Source organism: Gossypium raimondii, chromosome 4 (assembly GCF_025698545.1).
Source record: "Gossypium raimondii isolate GPD5lz chromosome 4, ASM2569854v1, whole genome shotgun sequence".
NCBI lineage: Eukaryota > Viridiplantae > Streptophyta > Magnoliopsida > Malvales > Malvaceae > Gossypium > Gossypium raimondii.
The window spans coordinates 50,297,842-50,321,069 of record NC_068568.1 but is presented as its reverse complement, the minus strand read 5'-3'; the positions used below and the strand labels follow the sequence as shown (position 1 = coordinate 50,321,069).

Here is a 23,228-nt window from a genome sequence, read left to right as displayed (position 1 = left end):
TTTAATGGTTTTTGAATTACAACTTTTGGTGTTGCCTGAGCCCTAGTTTCATTACCCTTAGGGCGTGAGATAACGATCACAGGATGATTTATTTTCGGAGTTCCTGTTCCTGACTCTGTCGCGCATATGCTCCTCCTTTCTTCCGCCTCTTTTAAAAACGTCATCTCCTTGTTATCCATCATGCTTTGAACCAAAGCCCTGAATCCTTCACATTCTTAGATTTCGTGCCCTGTTTTATGGTGGAATTCACAATAATTTCTCACTGTACCCTTCCTCAAAATTTGAAATAACTAACCCTCTCTTTGCCATCTCTTTCCGGACCCGCTTCAACGGAGTTTTACTTCAAAGAATGTCGACTTGACTTCTCCACTCGTACCTTCGCTCACCATATTCACCCCCTTATCAGCGTGATTAGGTAACGGATTTTCTGCGTTAGGTGAGTCGTCAAGTTTAACAACACTTAACTTGATAAGTCCTTCCACTACCTTCTTGAAAGCTGTACAATTTTCTATTGAGTGCCCTGAAATTCCCGCGTGATAATCACATTGTGCATTCATGTCATACCATTTTGGATACGGGGGTTGTAGAGGACTCAAGTAACGAGGGGCGACAACATGTGCATTGAATAAAGTCTGATACAATTCCTTGTATGACATTGGGATTGGCGTGAATTGGGGCTTTTCAGTAGTTTGCCTAGCTCTCGACTCTTGTCTTGACGATCCCGGTTGATTAGCAGCCACTTTCTTTGGTTGATTCACAGTAATTGACCTACCGTAGGCATTCACATTATTCACTTCATTTTCTCTTTTCCTCGGGGCTGCCCTTCTATTATTCTCCCCTCCATCTATTCTTTCACTTTTAATGGCATGCTCAATTATTTCACCATTCATGATTATATCCGAGAAATTCTTTGAAGCACTTCCCAACATGTGAGTAATGAATGGGGCCTTCAATGTATTAATAAAAAGCGTCGTCATCTCTTTTTCTAAAAGCGGTGGTTGTACCTGAACCGCTACCTCTCTCCACCTCTGCGCGTACTGTCTGAAGCTTTCGTTCGATTTTTTTTCTAAATTCTGCAGAGTTATCCTGTCAGGCATTATTTCTGAGACATGATCGTATTGTCTCATGAAAGCCTGTGCTAAATCATTCCAAGTAGCGATTTTTGTTCTGCTCAGCTGATTATACCACTTTGACACCGCTCCTGTAAGACTTTCCTGAAAGCAATGTATTAATAATTGATCATTATTAATATACCCCGTCATTCTTCTGCAAAACATAGTAATATGGGCTCCAGGGCAACTGGTCCCATTATATTTCTCAAATTCCGGCATTTTAAATTTGTAAGGTAGCACCAAGTCCTAACCAAGCTCGGTCTTTTATGTCTATCCCATGATAGCTTTCAATGCTTTCTATTGCCCTAAACTTCTCTTCTATCCATTTCCATTTCTCCTCAAGTTGTTTTGGAAGTTCCTCCTTCGCCTTGTTCTTTTCAGCCATCTCATCAAGATCTGGGATAGCAATATTATTTGGGCTATCTCCAGGATTAGAGCCCACTCCGGGTTGAAAATTCATTGGTATTGAAGCATCGCCTTGGAACTGATGAGGCCTAACCGACACAGAGGGTCTTCGTGGATGCAACTCAGTTTGAACCTGCGCGTGCGGAGGCTTGAAACCTGGAGGATAAAGTGGTTCGCTATTGTTTTCTTCCTCATTAATAATCACAGGTCCTTTCCCCTTATCTACTCCCTTCAATAATTGCGTCATCTTAGTTATCAGATCATTTTGAGACTCCTGCATCTTTTGTTCTATGTCATGCTGAATCTTTTCTATCTGCTCCTTCATTTGCGCCTGCAACTGGTCTTGCATTTCCTTTTGAAGTCGCTCTAGCTTTTCCAGTCTTTGGTCCATAATTTTTGACTTAGCTCGGGTGCCGTAACCTTGTTGGTTTTCCAGGTTAACTGAAATAATTTTACTCGATTAGGGTTCTTTAATGGTCATTAATGCATATGATGTGATGCAATGCATGAAAAGAATGCGAAAAGAGGCACTGATTCTAATTCAACTTCATTAGAAAACTTTACTAGAAAAGAAGTTTCTTTACATAAAACAGATTACATATATGGCTTTGCTCTCACGCTCAAAGCCTTAACCTTTCTAAGAAGCCAAGCTAATTCACGGCCCCGGTCTGACTCCGACTCGTACTTCAAACTTAATAAATCAGCCTGAACTGCTAGGGTCTGCAAATGATCAGCTACTTCGCGTACTTGAGCCACCGCTTCGCCCATAATATAATCTCTTTCTCTAATCTGATCTTGAGATCGATGAAATTGCCCTTGCCACTGCTCATTACTTTTTTCCAGAAGCTCTATTCAGAGTTTACTATTTTGCAACGCATCCTCGAGCTCTCCTACTTGTCTTTTTAATCCTTCAATTTTGTCTAAGCTTGCCTTTAATTCAACCGTAGAATTACGACTACGGTACTGGTAAAGCGATCTTTCTAGTTCTGTTACTCGGACCTTCAACTCCGTCTTCTCATTTTGGCAGACTAGTAGACTTTCTCCCAAAGTAACTTCTCGAGCTCGAGTATCTTGAAATTTCTTTTCCCACTGATTAACTTTCTTTTTTCCTCCCGAATTTCACTGTCGCCATTGTTCAAGCGTTTTACCCAAGCCGCAGCTTCTTATAGACCTCACGCACTTCTTGTAGTCCGTCTTGGTCGTCTAAATCTTCTTCGCCTTGTTCTTTCCCTTTCTCAATTTGTCGGCCTCCGGTCTTTGAATGTTCACATCCATTTCTAATCGTAGTTTTTCTTCCTCTAGTTGCTCTATCTTTTTCCCTAACTCTAAACTCCTCTTTTCAAATTCTTGTTTGATGATTTCTATCTCTGAGGGCAATATTTATAGGTGCTCCTCTAAAGATTGAGCAGTTTCTGGACTTGATGCTGGGATATTATCGTTGACCCTTTGATCACGCCACTGACTATACTCGGGGGTCATCACCGGTCCCACAGTTAATATTTTCATTCGGTGAGTCTGGTTCCAGGCATTAGACATTTCTCGAACCCTTTTCTTGTAATTGTCCTCCTTATAGGAAAATTCACAATGGGCCAACCCTTGTGTTGCTGGTATGAATTGTCGTGATCTGAATTGTCTTGATACGAGCAGAGGAGCATATCCGATAGCTCCCCATATTCCGAGCAGAGGAACCCAGTCAAAATCTCCACACCTGTATAAAATCTCATCAGGAATTAGCCAAGGAGCCCTCCACTCAATATCTTCATCTCGGAGATTCTGGAGTATCGCCATCCACTTTTCTTCTGAAACGTCATCCCGTCTTGGCGTGGTTACCAATTCTTCTAGAGGAGAGTAGCTATCAGAGAATACCCGATAAGAGATCTTTTCTACTTTCCAGAAGTGGCTATGAAACCATGCTAGTAAGAGCTGAGCACATCCAATGAACCTTCCCTCTCCAGCTCTCTGGCATGCGTTCAAAGATCTGAAAGTTTCAGCCAGTATTACCGGAACGGGAGTAACCCCTTTACCAAGCCGATCAAACAGATCAGAAACGGCATCGTCTATATGTCCTAATACTTTGGGGAAGACCACTAATCCGTAGATACCTAAAGCGAAGACATCGACCCTTTTCTTTACATCAAGATGTACCAGCACCAAATTTCGCAAGCTTTTCCAAGGAATGCATTTACTATCGCCTTTCTGCTGGATTCAGGCAGCAACCCACTGCTCACTCATCCCAGTAATGTTCATTAGTTTCTTTAATAACGGAAGGGCCCCAGCAGCTCTAGAATAAGCCTTGTCGACTTGAATCTTTGGGCACCGAAGCAAGGTCGTATACTCCTCTACAGTAGGCGTCAAGTCTACTTTTCCGAAAGTGAAACAACCATAGGCGGGATTCCAAAATTGAGCAAGGGCTCGAAATAAATACTTGTCCACTTTGACACTGAGCAGATAAGGCAGGTCACCGTAGTTGCAATAGAACAGCTGCTTGGTCTCGACATCCCATCGATCCCAGACTTCTTTCATTTCTCGAAGGTCATTCTGGATTACACTGATACGGGCGAAATCCCACAATTCTGACATGTGTCCCGTGGTAAGACTATCACCTTTCTCTCGTTGTGTCGTCTCAGCCCATATTCGCACAGCCGCATTATCATCTACTTTATCAAGAAACCCCTTTTCCATGATAAGCTTTCTATCTAGATACTGAACGTGAATCGACACCTCTTTTATAATGAAAATGCCATGCAATCACAAACAAACAAATCAGTATTAAACACAGAACAATATCTAGAGTAAATGATGATAAATAAAGCATCCATTTGGGTAAGAGCTAAGGTTTGGCGGAGTTCCATCTAGGTGGGTTCCTATGGCTCACTACATGTGGTTCGGTTCTAAAGTAAGGGTACTGAACCAGTGATTCCTCAATCCTCACCCATTATAGGCTCATACGGATGAGTTCGGTTCGGGAATACATTTCCTATGGCCATGTGGAGATGAAAATCTCACGAAGACATAGGTACAGATGTATCCCGGAAGTGATTCACTATCCCATGCGGAGGTGAAAACCTCACGAAGGCGTAGCTTCTCACTCCCACTTAAAAGGTGTGACCAACGGTCATGCAATACAATGTGCAGAAATATACATCTAAACGCAGTAATTATAAACAAGATGATAAAGACTGAAATAAAGACGAATGAAATGCAACACAAGGATCGTATCAAGTTTTCAATCTTTGACAAAAAGACAAAGTAATCAACAAATGGCTCGACTCTCTTATTTTTTTGATCCCCAGTGGAGTCGCCAAGCTGTTGACACCATTTTTTTGATTGAAAATGGGGTCGACTTGGGTTTTAAAAAACGAATACGGGAGTCGCCACCAATCCTTTTTTGTGAGGTGTGATCGGGCCACCTCGTAAAAGGGGTTGTTTTTAATAAACAATTTAATTTTATTAAAACAACGGTTTTAGTCTACAAAATTCAGAAAAATGGGTTCGGGAGTCGGTTACGTACGAGGAAGGATTAGCACCCTCGTAACGCCCAAAATTGGTACCTAGTTGATTACTTAATGTCTTGAAGTCGAAAATTGAAAACTTTAAAGAGATTTAAAAATACAATACTTTATTGAAATGTTAAATTTTTTTGGGAAAATAGGCATATTTCACGTTAATCGAGAAAAAGAATCATATCCAGTAAGTTAGGACACAATGTCTCGAATTCTCGATACGAGAATAAATGCCAAAAATTTATTAGAAAAGATATTTAATTATCTCGGGTTTAGAAAAGGGATCATGCCCAGTAAGTTAGGACACGATCTTTTTTAATGCCGGAGATCATCTAGAACTTGAGTTTGAAAAGATTCGTGTATTTAGATTTATTGTGAAAATCGAGACCCAAAGTGAGTTAGGTACGATATTCTCAAATCCAAACACAAGATTTTGCTTATTCAAAAATTGTAGCTTATGCATTGAAATAAATTAATCTAATAAAACACGATGTTAATACTCGTAACAAGGCGATATTGGATACAATAGTGTAAAAATAATACTAGCAATTGCAACAAAAATAAGATAAATAAAAGTACAAATCAATAATGTATACAAGCAAGTAAAATTAAAGCATTCATTCGAATCAATAATGAAAATGAAATAAATAAATAAATGAATAAGATTATAAAAGGTAAAAGATATATGCGTAAGCATAAAATTATGAGAGTGTGAAAAATCTATGTACGTAAATATATATGTAAATATGTATGTGTATACTAATGTATATATATAAAGTTATGAAATATATAAAATATAAAGGTAGGTATATATATATATATATATATATATATATATATATATATATATATATATATATATATATATAACTAAAAAACATATATGCTGCACATACTATAAAAATATGTATGTATACATGTATATAGATTAACGTATATATAAAAATGTAAGTATATACATATATGAAAATTAGAAATATGTAAGTATGTATATAAGTATGTACACATATATATATATATAACAAATCTAAAAACAGTATAAATAAGTAAATGATAATAATAATAATAATAATAATAATAACAATAATAATAATAATAACTAATTAGTTAAATAATAATAATAAAAATGGACTAAATTGAAAACAAAACAAAATCACAGGAAAAATAAAAAAAGAAATGAAGTAAAGGATTAATCAGTGACGCGCTTGAAAGAAGAAGGACCGAGGTGAAAAATATCCCAATCCACCAAAACGTAGAACTTGAGGGACTTAAATGAAATCGAACAAGATTTTAGGGTAAAATTAAAATAAAATAAACCTAATGAAAGGGACTAAATTATAAAATGGGAGAAATAAGGAGGGCTAAAGGGTAAATATACCCTTAGCCTAAAAACGCATGGATCCTGGTCTGGACGGGTCGGGTCGCTCATGGGTAGCGCAAAACAGGCGTCGTTTGAGGCCGAATGAAACAGAGCCAAAAGCAGCTGCTTTCATTTGGGTATTTAAACCAAATTTCATTAAAAATTTCATTAAGCCCCATTCCTAAAAAAAAAATCAAAACTCTTCCTCTTTTCTCTAAAAACCTCCTCCTCCACCATGGCGTTGGTTATCGACCACCGGCGACGGCGCGCCGCCGTCATGATGGCAAAAAAAAAACAAAACGGCCTTTGTTTGCTCCTCTTTTGAGTAGAGCTCGATTTTGAGGCTTTTACACCGGAGGCCTACCGATGAAGGTAAAAATCCTTCCTTTCTGCTCTTTTCTTTTTATTTTTCGTATTTTTGATAAAAATGAAAATAAGTGAAAATAAATAGAGTGAAAAAATATAAAAAAAACCAAAAATCCCCCTCCAGAAACCGTTCGGCTTCCGGCCACCTATCATCGGAGGTGGCTCCTCACCAGATTTCTATGTGATCAGCTCGGAGAACACTGCGGTTTTCTCTTTTTTCTTTACTTATTTATCTTTGTATGTAGAATAATAATAATAATAGTAATAATAATAATATAGAAACAGTATAACAGCAAAAACAAAAACTAAAAATGTCAACCTTGAACTGATTTTTCTTTGTATTAGATTCTCTATGAAATCTCCCTCTTTTGATACATGGTTGGTGCGGCCTTTTATAGCCGATTTACATGTTGTTTTTGTTTTCTTTTTTCTTGCTTCTATGTCTGTCTTCCTTGTTTCTTGTTTGCAGATTTTGGTGAGGTCAACGGGTATTGGAAGAATAAACCTAGCCTTTTTGGTGCAAAACTGGTCGTGCTTGGCGGCCGTCTTGGCCATGAAGGCACGAGGAGACGACGTCTGACCGAGGTCATTGGTTGTGAGCTGAATTGGGCTAGGGTTTTGCCATCTTGGGCCTCTATTGTGTTATGGATTTTATTTTAATTTTGTTTATTATTTTGTGTTTTGTGGTTAAGGCCAGGGTAAAATTGGGCCCGTACAATATTATTTCAAAGACGAGTCTTTTGGGAGTAAAGCCCGCAGGATCTCCAATCGAGCAAAATCATAGACTGATGCATGCTATAAGGGCGATTTTGATTGATCCAAGTCGTACAGATGGTTAATGGTTTGTTTGATTTATTTGGCAGTGAACAGACCTGATTTAGCATACTCGGTTCATATCTTATCTCAACTTATGCATGAGCTAAGGCACGAGCATTGGGATATGACTCTGCGTGTTGTCCAATACTTGAAAAGCTCTCATGACCAAAGGATTCTATTGAGATTTGATAGTGATTTGTCTTTAAAGGGGTGGTGTGATTCGAATTGGGCTGCTTGTCTGTTAACCCGACATTCGCTTACTGGTTGGCTTGTCTTTCTAGGACAATCTCCAATTTTCTAGAAAACTAAGAAACGATATACTGTGTCTTGGTCTCCGCTGAGGCTGAGTATAGGCCTATGACTTTCGTCACTTGTGAGCCAAGTGGCTGAAGGCCTTACTATTGAGCTTAGGTGTTTATCATTCTAAAGTTATTCATTTATTTTGCGATAGCCAATCAGCATTGCATATTGCACAGAATCTTGTATTTCACAAGCGTACTAAACATATTGAAGCAGATTGTCACTTTGTTAAGGATGCAATCCAGGATTGATTGATTGCACCTTCTTATATTTCGACCTCCGTTCAATTGGTTGACATTTTTAGAAAGACACTTAGTAAACTGCAATTTGAATACCTTCTCAGCAAGTTGGGCATTTATAATCTGCATGCTCTAACTTGAGGAGGGTGTTAAAATATTATGGATATTATCTTTTAAAAATACTTAAATTTATTGTATATTATTGTATATCTTTTAGGTGTATATTTAGGAATATATTATATATCTTTCTTATTCCTACGTGACTACTGCTATATAAATATTATGTATACTCTTGAGGTTTATCAATAAGATTAAAAGAGATTACCCTATCTTGATCGATGTGGCTAGCAATGGGTATGTGGTTGATAGTAATCTTTCAGAAGTTCGACTTATACATACTATGATTTTGAAGGAATGACAAGGTAGATTCGGCATGTACCGAGGGAGCAAAACAAGGTTGCAAACTTCATAGCAAAGATGTCGACTGGAGCTTTGAATGTGAAGTGTTAATTTGGTGAGCCACCTGAGTGTGTTCGAGCTTTACTAGAAAATGATATTCAACAATTTGGAATAATGACAAACTCTCACGGTAGAATCGTGTAATTAGAAGTTTACTTCTATTTACTTTTAACAAAAAAAAAAAAGATTACCCTATTATTGTCAAGTTATACCATAAAATATTTTTTAACCGATGTAATATTCTAAAGATGATTTGAGTATTGATAGTATAATCTAAGTATTAATTCTAATAAAAATATATAATATAAATGGTTAAACCTTATAAAAAAACAAAAATAGATAATTTCAACTAAAAGTTGGCCTTTCCTTAAATGGGTCGATGACAAAACAGCACAAAGTTGAAGTGCCGAAATGTTTGTGTATTCCAGCATGAGCTCATTGACATGTCTAATCAGCTTCTTTGTGGACTAAAATGGCTGCCAATCACTTTCCAGGGCCAATCTTATGTCATGAACAAAGGGTCTGGATTTTCCTATGATGACACAAAAGTATATACATGTACACATCAGTTCTGAGGGGCGGATCTAAGGACCGATAGGGACTAGATTCTATAAATAGATTTTTTTTATAATTTATAAAATTTTAAATTAATAATTATAAAATTATATTTTTTTTTTCAAAATAATAAAATTATATTTTTACGATCATAAAAATATATAATTAAATTTCAGCTGTTCAATTTTTTTAAACTTCGCCTCTATAAGACATAGTGTTTATTTAGAATAAATCAATGATTGTGCACAAATTTCCAATTTAGTCATTCAAGTATAAAAATATTACAATTTCATCAACTAATTATTTGTGATTGTGTTTCGTTACTAGCAGAGCTGAAAGTTACAATTTGACATATGTATAAATAATTTGCAATTATACATTTATAAAAAACACATTATGCCAATTTGTACATTACGTATAAATAATGTGTTTTATATATTACTAGATATTTTAATTAATCTATTAATTAGAAGTAAAATTAACTTTTAATAATAATTAAAATTTATTTGTAAAAGTAAAATATGAAAATAAAAAGTTGGAAAGAATATACATTTTGAGTGTAATTGATAGATTAGAAATGGAAAAGGCAAAAGGAGTATATAAGCCCTTAAATTTTAGGGAAAAATCAATTAAGTCCTTCCGCAAAAAATGCACTTAATTAAGTTTTTAAACTCTCAAATTATATCAAAAGTCTTTTGATTAACATTTTTCGTCTTTTACTATTACAATGCTGATGTGGCACTCCATATTTGCGATAGTTATTGATGTGGCAATGCCAAGTTAGTTGCCATGTCAGAAAAAATAAAGAATTAAAAATTTTAAAATAAAATTTTTATTTAAATATTTTTACTGGAATGAACCTAGACAACCCTTTGTCCAAGTTGATTTTAGACTTAATTTTTTAATTATAAAAAATAATTAAAATTTTATAAATTTGTAAAACACTATTAAAATTTAAAAAATATTAAATAAAATAAAATTAATAAAATGGTAAAGGGTAAAAAAAATCTCAATAAAAAAAATCAATTGGTCCCTTCCATTAATGAAAATTGTTAGTTGACTAATTTGATCATTAATTGTATGACATGGGAGTTATGTAAATTTTGTTCAATTTTAGTGTATTGGCAATTTAGCATAAATTGACGTTATTTGGTAAATGTGTGCTTAATTAAATTGTGAATCGATGTATTTGCTGGATTGAATTAAGAATTGTGGAAATTGAATTGATTTGGATGATTGTGGTATGCTTGGATGATGAATGCACGAAATGCTCGAGTACAAGCATTGATTAAATGGGGGAATTTTATAGACTTGATTGACATATTTTTATGATTTATTTTAATTGATTTTGGACATGAGTTTTGCTAATTTTGATACTTAATTTATTATTTTCTATTTAGGTATAATAATTGTCTAATTTGTGGGAGAACAATTCTAGCTTTAGGTTGATAATTAATCTGGTGTTTGAATTGTGAGACCTTAAATCGTATATATATTTTTCTAATTTTGTATTGATTAATTTTTCAATTTATGAGATAGATTTAGTCATTTCACAATATTATTTTAATATCAAAATTGAGAAGGGACCCTTGATTCTGTGTTAGACGGCATACAGTTGGTGAATTGGTACGATCCGTAATTGTCATATTCATCTCACTGAAGAACAAATTGATGTGACCAACTGAATGAATAGTTGGATCTGTTAAAGGAGTTAACAATCAAGTTTAAATGACCAACGCAGTTGAGGTTGTTGATTTGTCGGGTCCTTCTAGTTTGCAAGACTTGCCAAAAAATTTGTGATAGTTGATTTTAAGGTTATTTGCTTGGTAAAAGTTAACTATCAAACAGTTTCAATAGTTAATTTACATAGAGAAAGGTTGGTGATTTGATGTTGTTCCTCGTCACTATAATTGACTTATAAATTGGAGGAGAAAATCTATTATTGTCTAAGATCAATTCTAAGTCAAAGTCAAAATCGTGCTTGAAGTTGGAGCTTTCATCTTATTGGTTTATTCAATTTTAATTTTGTTTGCTTCTTTTATTATTTTCACAGATTTGTATTATTTTTAATATAAAATTTTATAAAATTAATCAGATTAGTCTTTATGGAATTGAACTTTGTAAATATTTTTAGAAAATTGTTAATTAAAATTGTAAAATTATAATCCAAAAAATAAAATTATAATATTTATGTTTTTTTTATGTATTTTATATTTTTATATAAATAGATTTTGACATAAAAAAATTAAAACTAATAATAATATTGGCATTATAATTTTTACAATTTTCAATTAACAATTCTATTACAATGTTTTAAGAATTTTAAAGTTACAAAGTTAGGTTGCAATAGGAATTTTAATAATAGTTATAGGTTTTGGTAGTTATAAAATATTATTATATAAATAGATATGTTGTTATATATTATAGTTATTTATACTATTTATTTAGTGTTTAAGTGAGTTAGTGCCACCTTAAACTAGGTCACCAATTTCATTAGAAAATTATAAAAATATCTTTCCTAATTAAAATAAGTTATACGATTTAAGAGTATTTTTGTTTTTCATTTTAATAAAAACTAAATAAACATGCAAATGGTGAGATTTAAACAAATTTATCACTCAACCAAAATTTCATTTCAATATAATTTATATATTGTTATTTTAATATGCACAAGTTATTATTTCCATTAGTTGTATATATTAAAATTGTTAATTGAGTTGGTGTTACAAACCAACTCCATATTAACTCACAATTAATGACAAAATCGTAATAAATAATTGTACTGTATTTAATATTGTTTATCCGATATATTTATGTGTTTAAATTTCGTTTTACTCGTAATTTAGTCTAATTATTATTATTATGATTAATTATTTTCAAACCACGCGTTTAATTATTTATTATTTGTTATTTTTAAACAAGTATTTATATTCTAAATTTGTAATTTTATTGTAGATATACATGTGATATGATTTCTAATATTGTTATATATGTTATATAAATATATTTTAGAATTGATGACGAGGCGCATTGCCCTCGAGCGTATGGCATAACCTCCCGCTTGAGGCTCGAAACGAGTGGGTTTATTTCAGACACTTGCAGCTCTTGGAGTGTGCTCGGAAGAAAGCAGGTGTGACAGCCATGGCGAAAGAAATGATTGTATAGTAAGGAGCCACATAAATCATGTTCATGTTTGTTCTGCAAAATGCATGTCTGAGGCACACCGAGGTCTGCTCTTTGATTATATGAGAAGCAGAAGAATAAAGTAAAACCATGGTCCTGTTTGGAAACTGCAAGGTTGGGAACTTCATGCCACAAGTCCTGGAACTTAAATATGCTATTGGCACCAAAGTAGTAAAAAAAGGGGTGAGCCCTCCATTTGTACACTTTCTGTTGCCCTGCAAATTGGTGGAAAACAGGGCATCCCATCAACCCAAGTCTCATCTTCAAGCTGGGATTCGGAAATGAGTCAATGGGTAGCTGTGACCCATATTCGTTTTTACATAAATAAATAGCATAAAGTACAAATTAAGCCATGCTTCCAAAAACAAATGGAACAGAATCAATAGCTTCTCTTATGGAGCGCCATGTTCAAAAATTTGCCAACAATTCCGGGGCATCCCCACAAAATTCCTTTAACAAGTAGAAATTACAGTATAGTTCCAACATTCTTGGAAAATCCCCTCTACTGAATCGTAACATGAAATTCTAAAATATGAAGAAAAAACAAGTGTTAGTCTCACATTATTAACGATCCATCCTCACCAGCCCACACTTTGAAAACATAGAAAACGACGGCCTCTCCTTTTCTCTCTCCCTTTTTCAGCTTTCTTAGAGAAAAGAAAATTTTCAAGGGGGAAAAGAAAATTTGCTTCAAGCTTTATTTATTTATTTATCCTTAAATATAATGGTTTAGGGGAATTTAGTTTAATTTAATATTATATGCTGTCTCTTTCTTTCTCTATACTCTGCAGCAGTTAGAGAGAGAAAGCTTGATCGAAACAGATCTCTATTCCATCCAACTCGACCCACTCTTCTTTTTCTCTTCCAATTTCGCATCGGTTTCTCGTTCAATTTCTCTTCTTTGTCTTTTTTTTGGGTTCCTCTGTTTACATAGAAGGAAAAGAGAAAGGAAAGAAATGATGGTGGTCTAATTGTTTGCTTTGTTGGTGGAAAATTGAGTTTGCAATTAGGGTTTATGGGTGTTTTGGGAATTAAGCTTTTTATGTGAAAATCCAGATTGGTTTAAGCGTTTCGAAATTGGAAGAACGAAGAACTGAGAGGTGTTTTTTTATGAGAAAGGATTGATTGATTGAAATATGATAATCAAGCGCAATCTGAAATCCCAAATGCCGAGTCTAAAACGATGCAAACTCGGCGACTCTGTTGGTGAAGATGAAGATAGCTCGGGTACAACTCGCAAGAAGCGAAAAATCAACTATTATTATCCTCTGACTCTCCTCGGACATGTCGCCGCAGGCATAATTCCGGTCAGTCTCCACTATATTATAGCCTCCGGAGAGCTTGAGAAGGGTTTCGCTGCTTCATGGAACACCGAAGTCTCGTGCTCTCCTGATGAAGTGGAGTCTAAATCCAAACGCTCAGATTCGTCCAAGCCCAAGAACCGAACGGTGGAGATTGCTCGGCCTCCGTTGGTGAGGACATCGAGAGGGCGAGTTCAGGTACTTCCTTCACGGTTTAACGACTCTGTTATTGAGAGCTGGAAGAAAGAAAGTAAAACTAGCTTGCATGATCATAGTTTCGATGAAGATGAAGATGACGATGATTTTGAATGTAAAAAGGATAAGTTCAGTTTTAAATCATCTAAAAATTGTAAGCAAAACATGAAAAACCAGCGAAACAAAGAAAACAATGGTTATAAAGGGAGAAAATATACTACATTGTGTGAGGAAGATGACAGAGAAGCAGGGTATGGTAGGTCTTCTGGAATTGGGAAGTACTCAAGTTTCCGGAGTTCCTTAACTTCAGTGCATGAGCAGTTAGTTGGAGAGTATGAGAAGAATGCGAATGGGGTTCTCATTGTTGATTTAACAACCCAGGGCCAAGCTTCAAGGGAGAATGGTGAGAAGGAAGATGGGTTGTATGGGCCAGAGGATTTCTATTCGGGGGATATAGTGTGGGCAAGGCCAGGGAAGAGGGAACCGTGTTGGCCAGCTATTGTTATTGATCCAATGACACAAGCTCCTGAGCTGGTTTTGAGGTCTTGTATCGCTGAGGCAGCTTGTGTGATGTTCTTCGGACATTCTGGAAATGAGAATCAGAGGGTACTGATTACTTTATAATTAGAGCTTGTTTATCAGTTTATGTTTGGGAACTTGTTTACTTGTGGGATTGTCATTAAGTATGTTACTTTAAATGATATTGGACAGGATTATGCATGGGTCAGGCGGGGGATGATTTTCCCATTTGCAGACTTTCTCGACAGGTCTGTAGATTGTTTTTTTCTTGAGGCAATTGATTTTTTATTGTGTAGCTGGTATGTGCTTAGGTAGAGTCTGCTTAGTGTAGGTTCCACGAGCAGCCTGAATTGGCTGGGTGCAAGCCTAGCGATTTCCAGTTGGCAATGGAAGAAGCTCTTCTGGCAGAAGAGGGATTTACTGAGAAGTTGATGGACGATATAAACATCGCAGCTGGGAATCCAGCTTATGATGAATCTATTCTTAGATGGGGTCAGGAGGCTACTGGGTCAAACCAGGATCTGGGCTATTGCCTTCCTAACCAGGCAAGTTGCTGTGTAAAAAGTTCAGGCTTGTTTACTTCTTATCTTCTTTCTTTGGGATCAATTTAACGACATTTCAAAGGCCTTCACTTACCTTAACTTTTGGAATTCCAGTCACTCTCAGGAAAGAAAGGCTATTTGTTTGTATCTTGTCTTGGGGAATCCGTTTGCATCTTATCTTTAGTGTAACCTTAGTTCTCTCTCTTTTGGTACCAGTGTTTAGAACAATTTTGAGCTCCTTATTGTTTGACTTAGTTTGCATAAAAATAAATTTCAATAACTTATTTTTATATATTTGTCTAAAACAATTGGATCATATAGGTTAAGGTGCTGGGTTGAAGTTGTTCCTTCTAGTCTTCAAAGTCTATTGAATGTAATATTTGCAGGGCTTGTTTGGGAAATGTAAGGATGCAAGATTTTGTGAAAGCTGTGGCATGACGCTCCCATTTAAAATGGGAAAGAAAATGAAAGCATCAACTCCTGGAGGCCAATTCCTGTGTAAAACATGTGCTAGGGTTTGTGGCTACACCTTTTCTGCTTCTTAAATTATGTTTCCACTGTTTTTTTTTTTGTTACTTTTCAGAACTATATGCATTTTTATTGCAGTTAACAAAATCTAAACATTATTGTGGCATTTGCAAGAAAATTTGGAATCAATCAAACAGTGGGAGTTGGGTAAGGCAACATAGAAACTTGAGTTTTGATTTCTTTTCTTGCTGCTATTGAGTAGATTTTATTTTTAATACTAATTTATTGCTCATTTACACTGAGTTAGGTGCGATGTGATGGTTGTAAGGTTTGGGTGCATGCAGAGTGTGACAAAATTTCCAGCCGTCACTTTAAGGTTCATATGTCATACTGTTTATTGTAATTCATTATTTATTTTGACCTAGTGAAGCCAATGAATGAAGTTTTGATTTCCCTGATCAAGTCAAATTTGCTTCTCTAGGATCTGGGGGCCACTGACTATTACTGTCCTGCTTGCAAAGCAAAGTTCAACTTCGAATTATCCAATCCAGAGAAGTGGCAACCAAAAGCTAAGTAAGTCTATTCTATTTTGAAACCAATATTTGTCTCTGTGTGAGTGTATTTGGACTAGGGCAGTATTACTGCTAGAAGTACTATATGTATCAGAAAATTATTTCAAGGCATTCTGACTGATCCTTTTTTCTTCACCTCTGTGTGCCTAATGCTTTTAAAACCTTTAATGCAGATCAAAGAATAACAACAGTCAACTACTTCTCCCTAATAAGGTTACCATTGTCTGCTGTGGTGTTGAAGGCATATATTACCCAAGCCTTCACTTGTAAGAAAATTCTATTATTAGTGAATAAATTTCATTTTTCTTTTCCCATCTTGGAATGACATATATACAAATATATATTTTAAAATCTTCAGCGTGCATGGATGTCTTTGGTCTGTTTTACAAATTGTTCAATAGCAATGTGTTGTTAGAATTTTATTTTCTGAATGCATTTGAAATGATACCATTTCCATTTAATAGTCAGTGATTCCATTCAAGCAAATTTGAGGTTGCTACTTCATTTAAATTGTACATTTTATAACAAGTAACTTTACAGTCCTCTGAACTGGGATCTTTATCTAAACTAGGACTAAAAATGCTTAATTTTATTGTCATACAATAATGTCAAAATGCCCTATGCGAATTTTATTTGAGTGTTTAACTAGTTCTACCTGTGAAAAAGAATTTGCCATTCTGAATTTTGACTAGGAGTCTTTATTGATTATGATATCTTCTATTCCAGAGTTGTTTGCAAGTGTGGGTCCTGTGGCTCTGAGAAGCAAGCTCTTAGTGAGTGGGAAAGACACACTGGTTCCAGAGAAAGAAATTGGAGGGTTAGCGTGAAGGTGAAAGGTTCCTTGCTGCCATTAGAACAATGGGTTTGTGCAACCTTTGGACCCTTCTTTTTCCTTTCAGTTCTACATTTCTTATCTGTCCTCATACTCCATTTCCTTGGATGTAGAAATAATTTAGAAAAATGGATTCCACATAACTGAGATCCGTGTAGAAAATGGCATTCCATTCTATTCTATTTCACATAAGAAGAAACTTTTGGTGGACTTTAAGCTGAACTTTATTCTGGAAGGGAAAATGCTGACCCCAAGTTCTGAAACTTTTACGTCATACTTTTTATACCTCTACTAATAAAGGAGTCTACTTCCCAGAAAGATGTGTCATTATTTTCCTTTTGTTATCTTTTTGGGCTTTGTTTGTACATCCTTCCAAATTATATATTGATAGCTTCATCTTTAAACTTGCAGATGCTTCAGTTAGCAGAGTACCATGCAAATGCTACCTCCTCTGCTAAGCCTCCTAAACGACCATCACTACGAGAGAGGAAGCAGAAGTTGCTTGCCTTTTTGCAGGGTATTCTTGTTGGCATTGAAATAGTAATTTCATGTGTGCTTACTTTTTTCATTTATGGGTGTGGGGTCATGGTAGTTATTAAATTTGTTGTGACAGAAAAATATGAACCGGTTCGTGCTAAGTGGACAACTGAACGATGTGCTGTATGCAGATGGGTTGAAGATTGGGATTACAACAAAATTATTATTTGCAACAGGTAGTTTCAAGTACTGTTTTTTTTCCCTTTTGGTGTGCTTAAATAAATTTTTGTATAAAGGCATTGAGTTCTGGTTCCTTAGAACTGTCTTTTTTCTGACATATAATTGACAGTTAAAAGCAGTCTCCTGCTTCTAAAATAACATTGATCTTAAGGTAATGAAATGTCAAAAGTATAATGCTGATCTTTTTCATGCTTTTATATCTCCTTGTTATGACTGTAAGATCTGTCCTAGCTTTTGATTGTTCATTTTCAGCTTCATATTTATGGGCAGTGAATGGCATTTGAGTTCCAACATCCAGTTATTATCATTATTTGAGTTCTAATCCCATGCTTAGTAAACAAAATAATATTTCTTTGTTGGTATTTACGGCAGAGCAAATCATATTTATTATGAAGTTGATTTTCTTCTAATCAGATGTCAAATTGCCGTGCATCAAGAATGTTATGGAGCAAGAAATGTTCGGGATTTCACTTCATGGGTTTGTAAAGCCTGTGAAACTCCTGAAGTTACTCGAGAATGTTGCCTTTGTCCAGTCAAAGGTATAATCTGTAGATATCTCCATTTCTTGTCTTTTGGTTCCAGCTGGTACAGACTCCCTGTTTCACTTCTTGTGAAAAGTGATGTTTGTGTGGATAATTGCGTATTTCCTTCAACTCTCTTAGATATGCATTTCCAAACTTATTTTTAGAGCTTCTTATGCTTTAGTTCTTACCATAAGGTGGTCTAATTGCAATCTAGGAGCTAGTTTCCATACCTGTTTTCGTTCAATGCAGTCTCTGTTGATTATTATTAACCTATGCAGTTTTCCCCCATTTTAGGAGGTGCTTTGAAGCCAACTGATATTGAAACATTGTGGGTTCATGTTACTTGTGCTTGGTTTCAACCTGAAGTATCTTTTGCAAGTGATGAAAAGATGGAACCTGCTCTTGGAATCTTGAGCATTCCATCAGATTCCTTTGTGAAGGTATATTAAGATATTAAATACCCATATTCATTTCTTTTTAGAGCATGATCTTAGGCAAGTTGATAGCTCCTTGTTTCACACTTGGCGTGGTGGTTGGGACTGCTGCATCACAAGAAACTGAAGGATTTATTGTTGTGCAGAAGTTTTAGTTCATATTCATTAAATAGTCATCAGAACCTGGAACTCAGGGTTTTCCTTTTGGCACAGAGACTTTAACCAATTGAGTAAATAATATTACCATCAATCTATTTTATGAGATATTTTTGCAATTTTTTCTACCATTTCTTTATATAAAATTTGTTGGTAGAGTAAACAATCTTTTGCATTCCTATACCACACATGCATGCTTGGGAAGGGGTCCTCTGAAAGTATAATCTTTTTTTGGCGTAAATTGACTAGATCTTTATATATATATATATATATATATATATATATATATCAGTGTTAAATCTGCTAAAACATCCCATTTGTAACTATTTGTATTGTGGTTCTGTTTTGTTTTCGTTTTTAGGCATGAAGACGGATTTATTATCTGATTGCTATTCATTAACATAAACTTGTGAATATGACTTGTTTACATGAACTACAGATTTGTGTTATTTGCAAGCAAATCCATGGTTCTTGCACAAAATGTTGCAAGTGTTCAACATATTACCATGCCATGTGTGCATCAAGAGCTGGTTACTGCATGGAGGTAAGTTACTTTTAGCTGCTTTTCCACCTAATACTTGCAGTGTCATTTTCTTTAATCAATGTAATATGCTCCCTGTTTGGCATCTACCTTGAATTTCCTTTGATTTTATGATATCGTCCATTCATGCCATAAAAGAAAAGATATTTCACGTTTACAAATCAAGATTCAGATCCTTTTTGGTGCAAATCAATAGTTTAGCAAGTTTGTACAAGATCTAGCTGGTTTTGGATCGAGCCTTAGAATTTCAAAAACTTCACAAGTTCACATTAGAATTTCAAGTTCATTACATAAAACAATAATCATAGAGAAAGAGAACTTGGAAATCCTATAAAATTATGTTTATTTACATAGGTATTGTCAAAATTCCGCTCAATTAGTATATTAAGTCTGTCTTGTTTTCATGTGGATGTACTTGGGATTTAACTTGTCAAGATCATCGAGTTGATCTCTTGCTATCACTTCATAGCTTCTTCTGTTCTGTTTAAATTGCAGTTGCATTGCTTGGAGAAAAATGGCAGACAAATAACAAAAAAGGTGTCATATTGTGCATATCACCGGTATGCTTTAAGTATATCTGCTGAGTTTCTCTTTTTGAGCAATTTCTTATATGCTAATCTTTGGTTCTTGTTTTTGTACTCTTTTCAATTTTGTGAAGTGCTCCAAATCCAGACACTGTTTTAATCATACAGACCCCTCTGGGGGTCTTCTCTGCCAAGAAGAAGAGTGGATCAAGGCTAATTTCTTCAAAAAGAGTGAAAATTGAAGAGGTTCCAACTGTAGAAACTACTGATGTTGAGCCGTTTTCTGCTGCTAGGTGCCGGGTCTTCAAAAGATCAAACAATAATAGAAAGGTAAACTTACAAGAAAGTTTGAAATGTTCATGCATTTTATCTTAGGGGTATCAGTTTGCCTGATTTCATTCCTGGTATATTCTTGGGCTGTGTAGTTGTCTGAGTTTTTGCCAAGATGATTCCCCTCCTCTTCCTTTCCTAGTGGAATGATCTTGAAATCTGCTGGTTTATGATTCAAAACTTTTAAGGCTGCCTTCTGTTTTTAATGTAAACGGAAAAAGAGGAGGAAGCAAAAAGAAGCATCAGATTTTGCTTCTTTTCCAAGTCAATTTTTTCCCTCACTGTTGCTTTATGTATTCATTTCTGAACCACAGCCAGAAAAATGGTTCAAGCTTCTCAAGTTCTCTCACCGTATTATTTTGATCTCATATTTTTTCTTTACTTAGAGAACTGAAGAGGAAGCTGTTGCCCACCGATTAATGAGACCTTGCCATCATCCTTTAAGCACTATACAGAGTTTGAATGCATTCCGGGTAAATTTTTCTCCTTCCTAAAATCTATGGGTTTGTTTACAGTTTTTGCCCTTTGAATTTGAATTCCAATAGAAATAAATCCTTTGTTAATATCCATGATTGGTCATTTCATTTAACAGATGGTTGAAGAGCCTACAGGTTTTTCATCTTTCAGGGATCGACTCTACCACTTGCAGGCAAATCTCTTTTCTTTTTCTTTTTCTTTTTCTTCTAAGCACTTAATATTCTGATCAGTTTGCTAAATAATGCGTGCATATAATACATGCAGAGAACTGAAAATGATCGAGTTTGCTTCGGTAGATCTGGTATACATGGGTGGGGTCTCTTTGCCCGTAGAAATATTCAAGAAGGGGAAATGGTATTATTAATGAAAAACTTGTTTTTGCTTAATTTTTTTTTAATTCCCCAGGATTTTGATAGCTATTGTCTAGGGTTCCCCTTATAAATTCATTATACAAAGATCCACGGACTTGTGGATGGACCTACATATGCCTCACTCTGTTTTGGTTGCATTGGGTTTTTGATTTCAAGAGTTCATTGATAACTGATATAAAAAAACCTTAATGACTCGTTTGGTGACTCATGTAATATAAGGAATAAGGTTATTTATTACATATGTATTACAATAGTTAGACATAAAATAAAGAATAGTTAGTACAAATTTTAACTTGAAATTAGAAAGATGAGTAAAAAATAAGACTGCTTCAAACTAAACAAAAACTTTCCCTCTTCTCCCAAAATAAGCCATGTGAGTAAAGTGGGCGTCATAGTAATTAGATTAAAGCTGAAAATAATGTTTGCGATTCTGTATTTATCTTGCATGTGGAATGGGATTCTAATTAAAATTTCCAGGCACAACATATCTTCAGATAGCAACTAAATCATTCGAACAGGATCCTGGACAACTTGGTATTGGGCAGTGACATTTTACACCGTAGAGAATCCCTGCAAACCTTGTATTTTTGAACGATGGGAACATTAGCATTTTCTGGTTGTCTGAAAACGGAAATAAATATTTACATGGCAGTGAAGCTTTTCTTTTTTTTGTCTTCAGGTTCTTGAATACCGTGGGGAACAAGTGAGGAGAAGTATTGCCGATCTAAGAGAAGCACGCTACAGAATAGAAGGAAAGGACTGCTATGTAAGATGATTTTCCTTGTACAGTTGGGAAATGTTTCTACTAATTTTCATGCAAATGGGTTTAGGTTAGTCCAAAATATTTGAGTTGAATATCTTTCGCAACTCTGGTGCTGAATGCTACCAAGTTTATTATTTTGAAGCGTTTAGAAGTGTTAGTTCCTCCGATCACTTGTACCTTAGCTCTCTGCACCTATGTTATTCTTGAGACTGAATTGTGGGAACAACATATGTTGCAGTTATTCAAGATAAGTGAAGAAGTAGTGGTGGATGCCACTGACAAAGGGAACATAGCACGATTAATCAATCATTCGGTAAATCACTTTCTTTAGCTTTCACTAGCCTAGAGTTGAATCTTTTCTCTCTTTTACTGCGTTATAATCTATATCACTCTTGCAGTGCATGCCTAACTGCTATGCGAGGATTATGAGTGTGGGTGATGATGAGAGTCGGATTGTTCTTATCGCCAAGACTAATGTGTCTGCCGGAGATGAGCTAACGTATCTATCCCACATACTCTCTTTCTCTCTGCAGGTGTCTAGTGGTTATTGGTTAATTTTTTTTAATGCTTGGTAAACACATTGGCAGGTATGACTACTTGTTTGATCCTGATGAACCAGAGGAATTCAAAGTTCCCTGTCTGTGTAAGGCTCCAAATTGTCGAAAATTCATGAATTAGTAGTATATATACCCAGCGTAGCATCAATTGTTTCCCCGCAAGGACCGCTAACTCAATTCCCCATAGCAAAGGAGAATCTCTGTCATTACATATACACCCAATTCTCAAATTTTTGCCAAAAAAAAAAAAATCTAAAATGTATCTTTCTTTCCTTCTTTTTTAATAACAGATTTTATGTTTAATTAAACCAGAGATTTCCCAGTTGCTGTTCAAGCACTTGTGTATATTTTGTTGATGCTTACTTTCGCCATATTGTTGAATGCTAACCCATTTTTTAAAATATATGTTTTTCTTTAATAATAATAAAGAATGTGGATTGAGTTTAAACTTAGTTGGCACGGCAATTTAAAAGTATATGCATAAACATGTAATATTTTTAATTTAGTTAATTTGAAGTTTTGATAGTTTATGGTTAGTTTAAAAAAATAGTCAGATGTTAACTTAGTTTAAAAAATAAAAAATTATTTAATGGAATTTATATTTATGTCTATCAAAATTAAAATAACAAATCATCACATATGTTAGTCTAAAAAGTAGTTGATAGTATGATTACTAATAGAATAACAAAAAAAAAGACACCATATGTAATTTTATTTAATTCTTCTAGTGTTCCATATTTGTTAAGTTATTCTTTCTCTAATATTTAGTATAGGTTTCTTCTCATCATATGTTGGTCGTTGATCAAGTTTATTTTCATTTGGATCTATATAATTAATTTTTTAAGATCTCTTTCTATGTACTCTTCAAGTATGGATGATCTCAAATTCACCTATAAATGAAGTTATGAAGCACGCAATATGTTAGTATGATCCTACCTTGTTTATCTATGCTATATTAAGGTGATTTTACTAAGCTTTTATTAAATCAAATTATAAATGATTGTATTAAGCATATATTATTTTAGATCAAATTATGGTTATGGTTCCTCTACTAAATTTAAGATATAATATCTATACTTTGATATGATATAATTTAGTTCATCTACA

At 34.8% G+C, this 23,228-nt stretch overlaps 2 protein-coding genes across 3 annotated transcripts; one reads left to right on the top strand and one right to left on the bottom strand.

Annotated features, from left to right (window-relative positions):
- Nucleotides 1-2,897: 2,897 nt before the first annotated feature.
- On the bottom strand, nucleotides 2,898-4,199 carry LOC105771728 (uncharacterized). Its single transcript, XM_052629293.1, has 2 exons — nucleotides 3,735-4,199; nucleotides 2,898-3,644 (listed from the first exon to the last, which is right to left on the bottom strand). Exons 1-2 carry the CDS (start codon nucleotides 4,197-4,199, stop codon nucleotides 2,898-2,900), a joined length of 1,212 nt encoding a protein of 403 aa, XP_052485253.1.
- Nucleotides 4,200-12,720: 8,521 nt separating this feature from the next.
- LOC105780319 (histone-lysine N-methyltransferase ATX4) lies at nucleotides 12,721-22,455 on the top strand. Of its 2 annotated transcripts, XM_012604574.2 has the most exons (23): nucleotides 12,733-14,400; nucleotides 14,506-14,561; nucleotides 14,645-14,858; nucleotides 15,242-15,370; nucleotides 15,462-15,530; nucleotides 15,631-15,699; nucleotides 15,805-15,896; nucleotides 16,069-16,161; nucleotides 16,622-16,757; nucleotides 17,139-17,244; nucleotides 17,341-17,440; nucleotides 17,859-17,983; nucleotides 18,263-18,408; nucleotides 18,998-19,102; nucleotides 19,595-19,659; nucleotides 19,758-19,953; nucleotides 20,340-20,426; nucleotides 20,546-20,602; nucleotides 20,695-20,784; nucleotides 21,481-21,567; nucleotides 21,803-21,877; nucleotides 21,963-22,063; nucleotides 22,152-22,455. In XM_012604574.2, exons 1-23 carry the CDS (start codon nucleotides 13,435-13,437, stop codon nucleotides 22,240-22,242), a joined length of 3,255 nt encoding a protein of 1,084 aa, XP_012460028.2. In that variant the 5' UTR covers nucleotides 12,733-13,434; the 3' UTR covers nucleotides 22,243-22,455. The 2 variants fall into 2 exon arrangements, 1 of the variants encoding a protein (XP_012460028.2); XR_008195428.1 differs by lacking the exon at nucleotides 22,152-22,455 and having other exon boundaries at nucleotides 12,721-14,400; nucleotides 21,481-21,631; nucleotides 21,963-22,022.
- The last annotated feature ends 773 nt before the right edge of the window (nucleotides 22,456-23,228 follow it).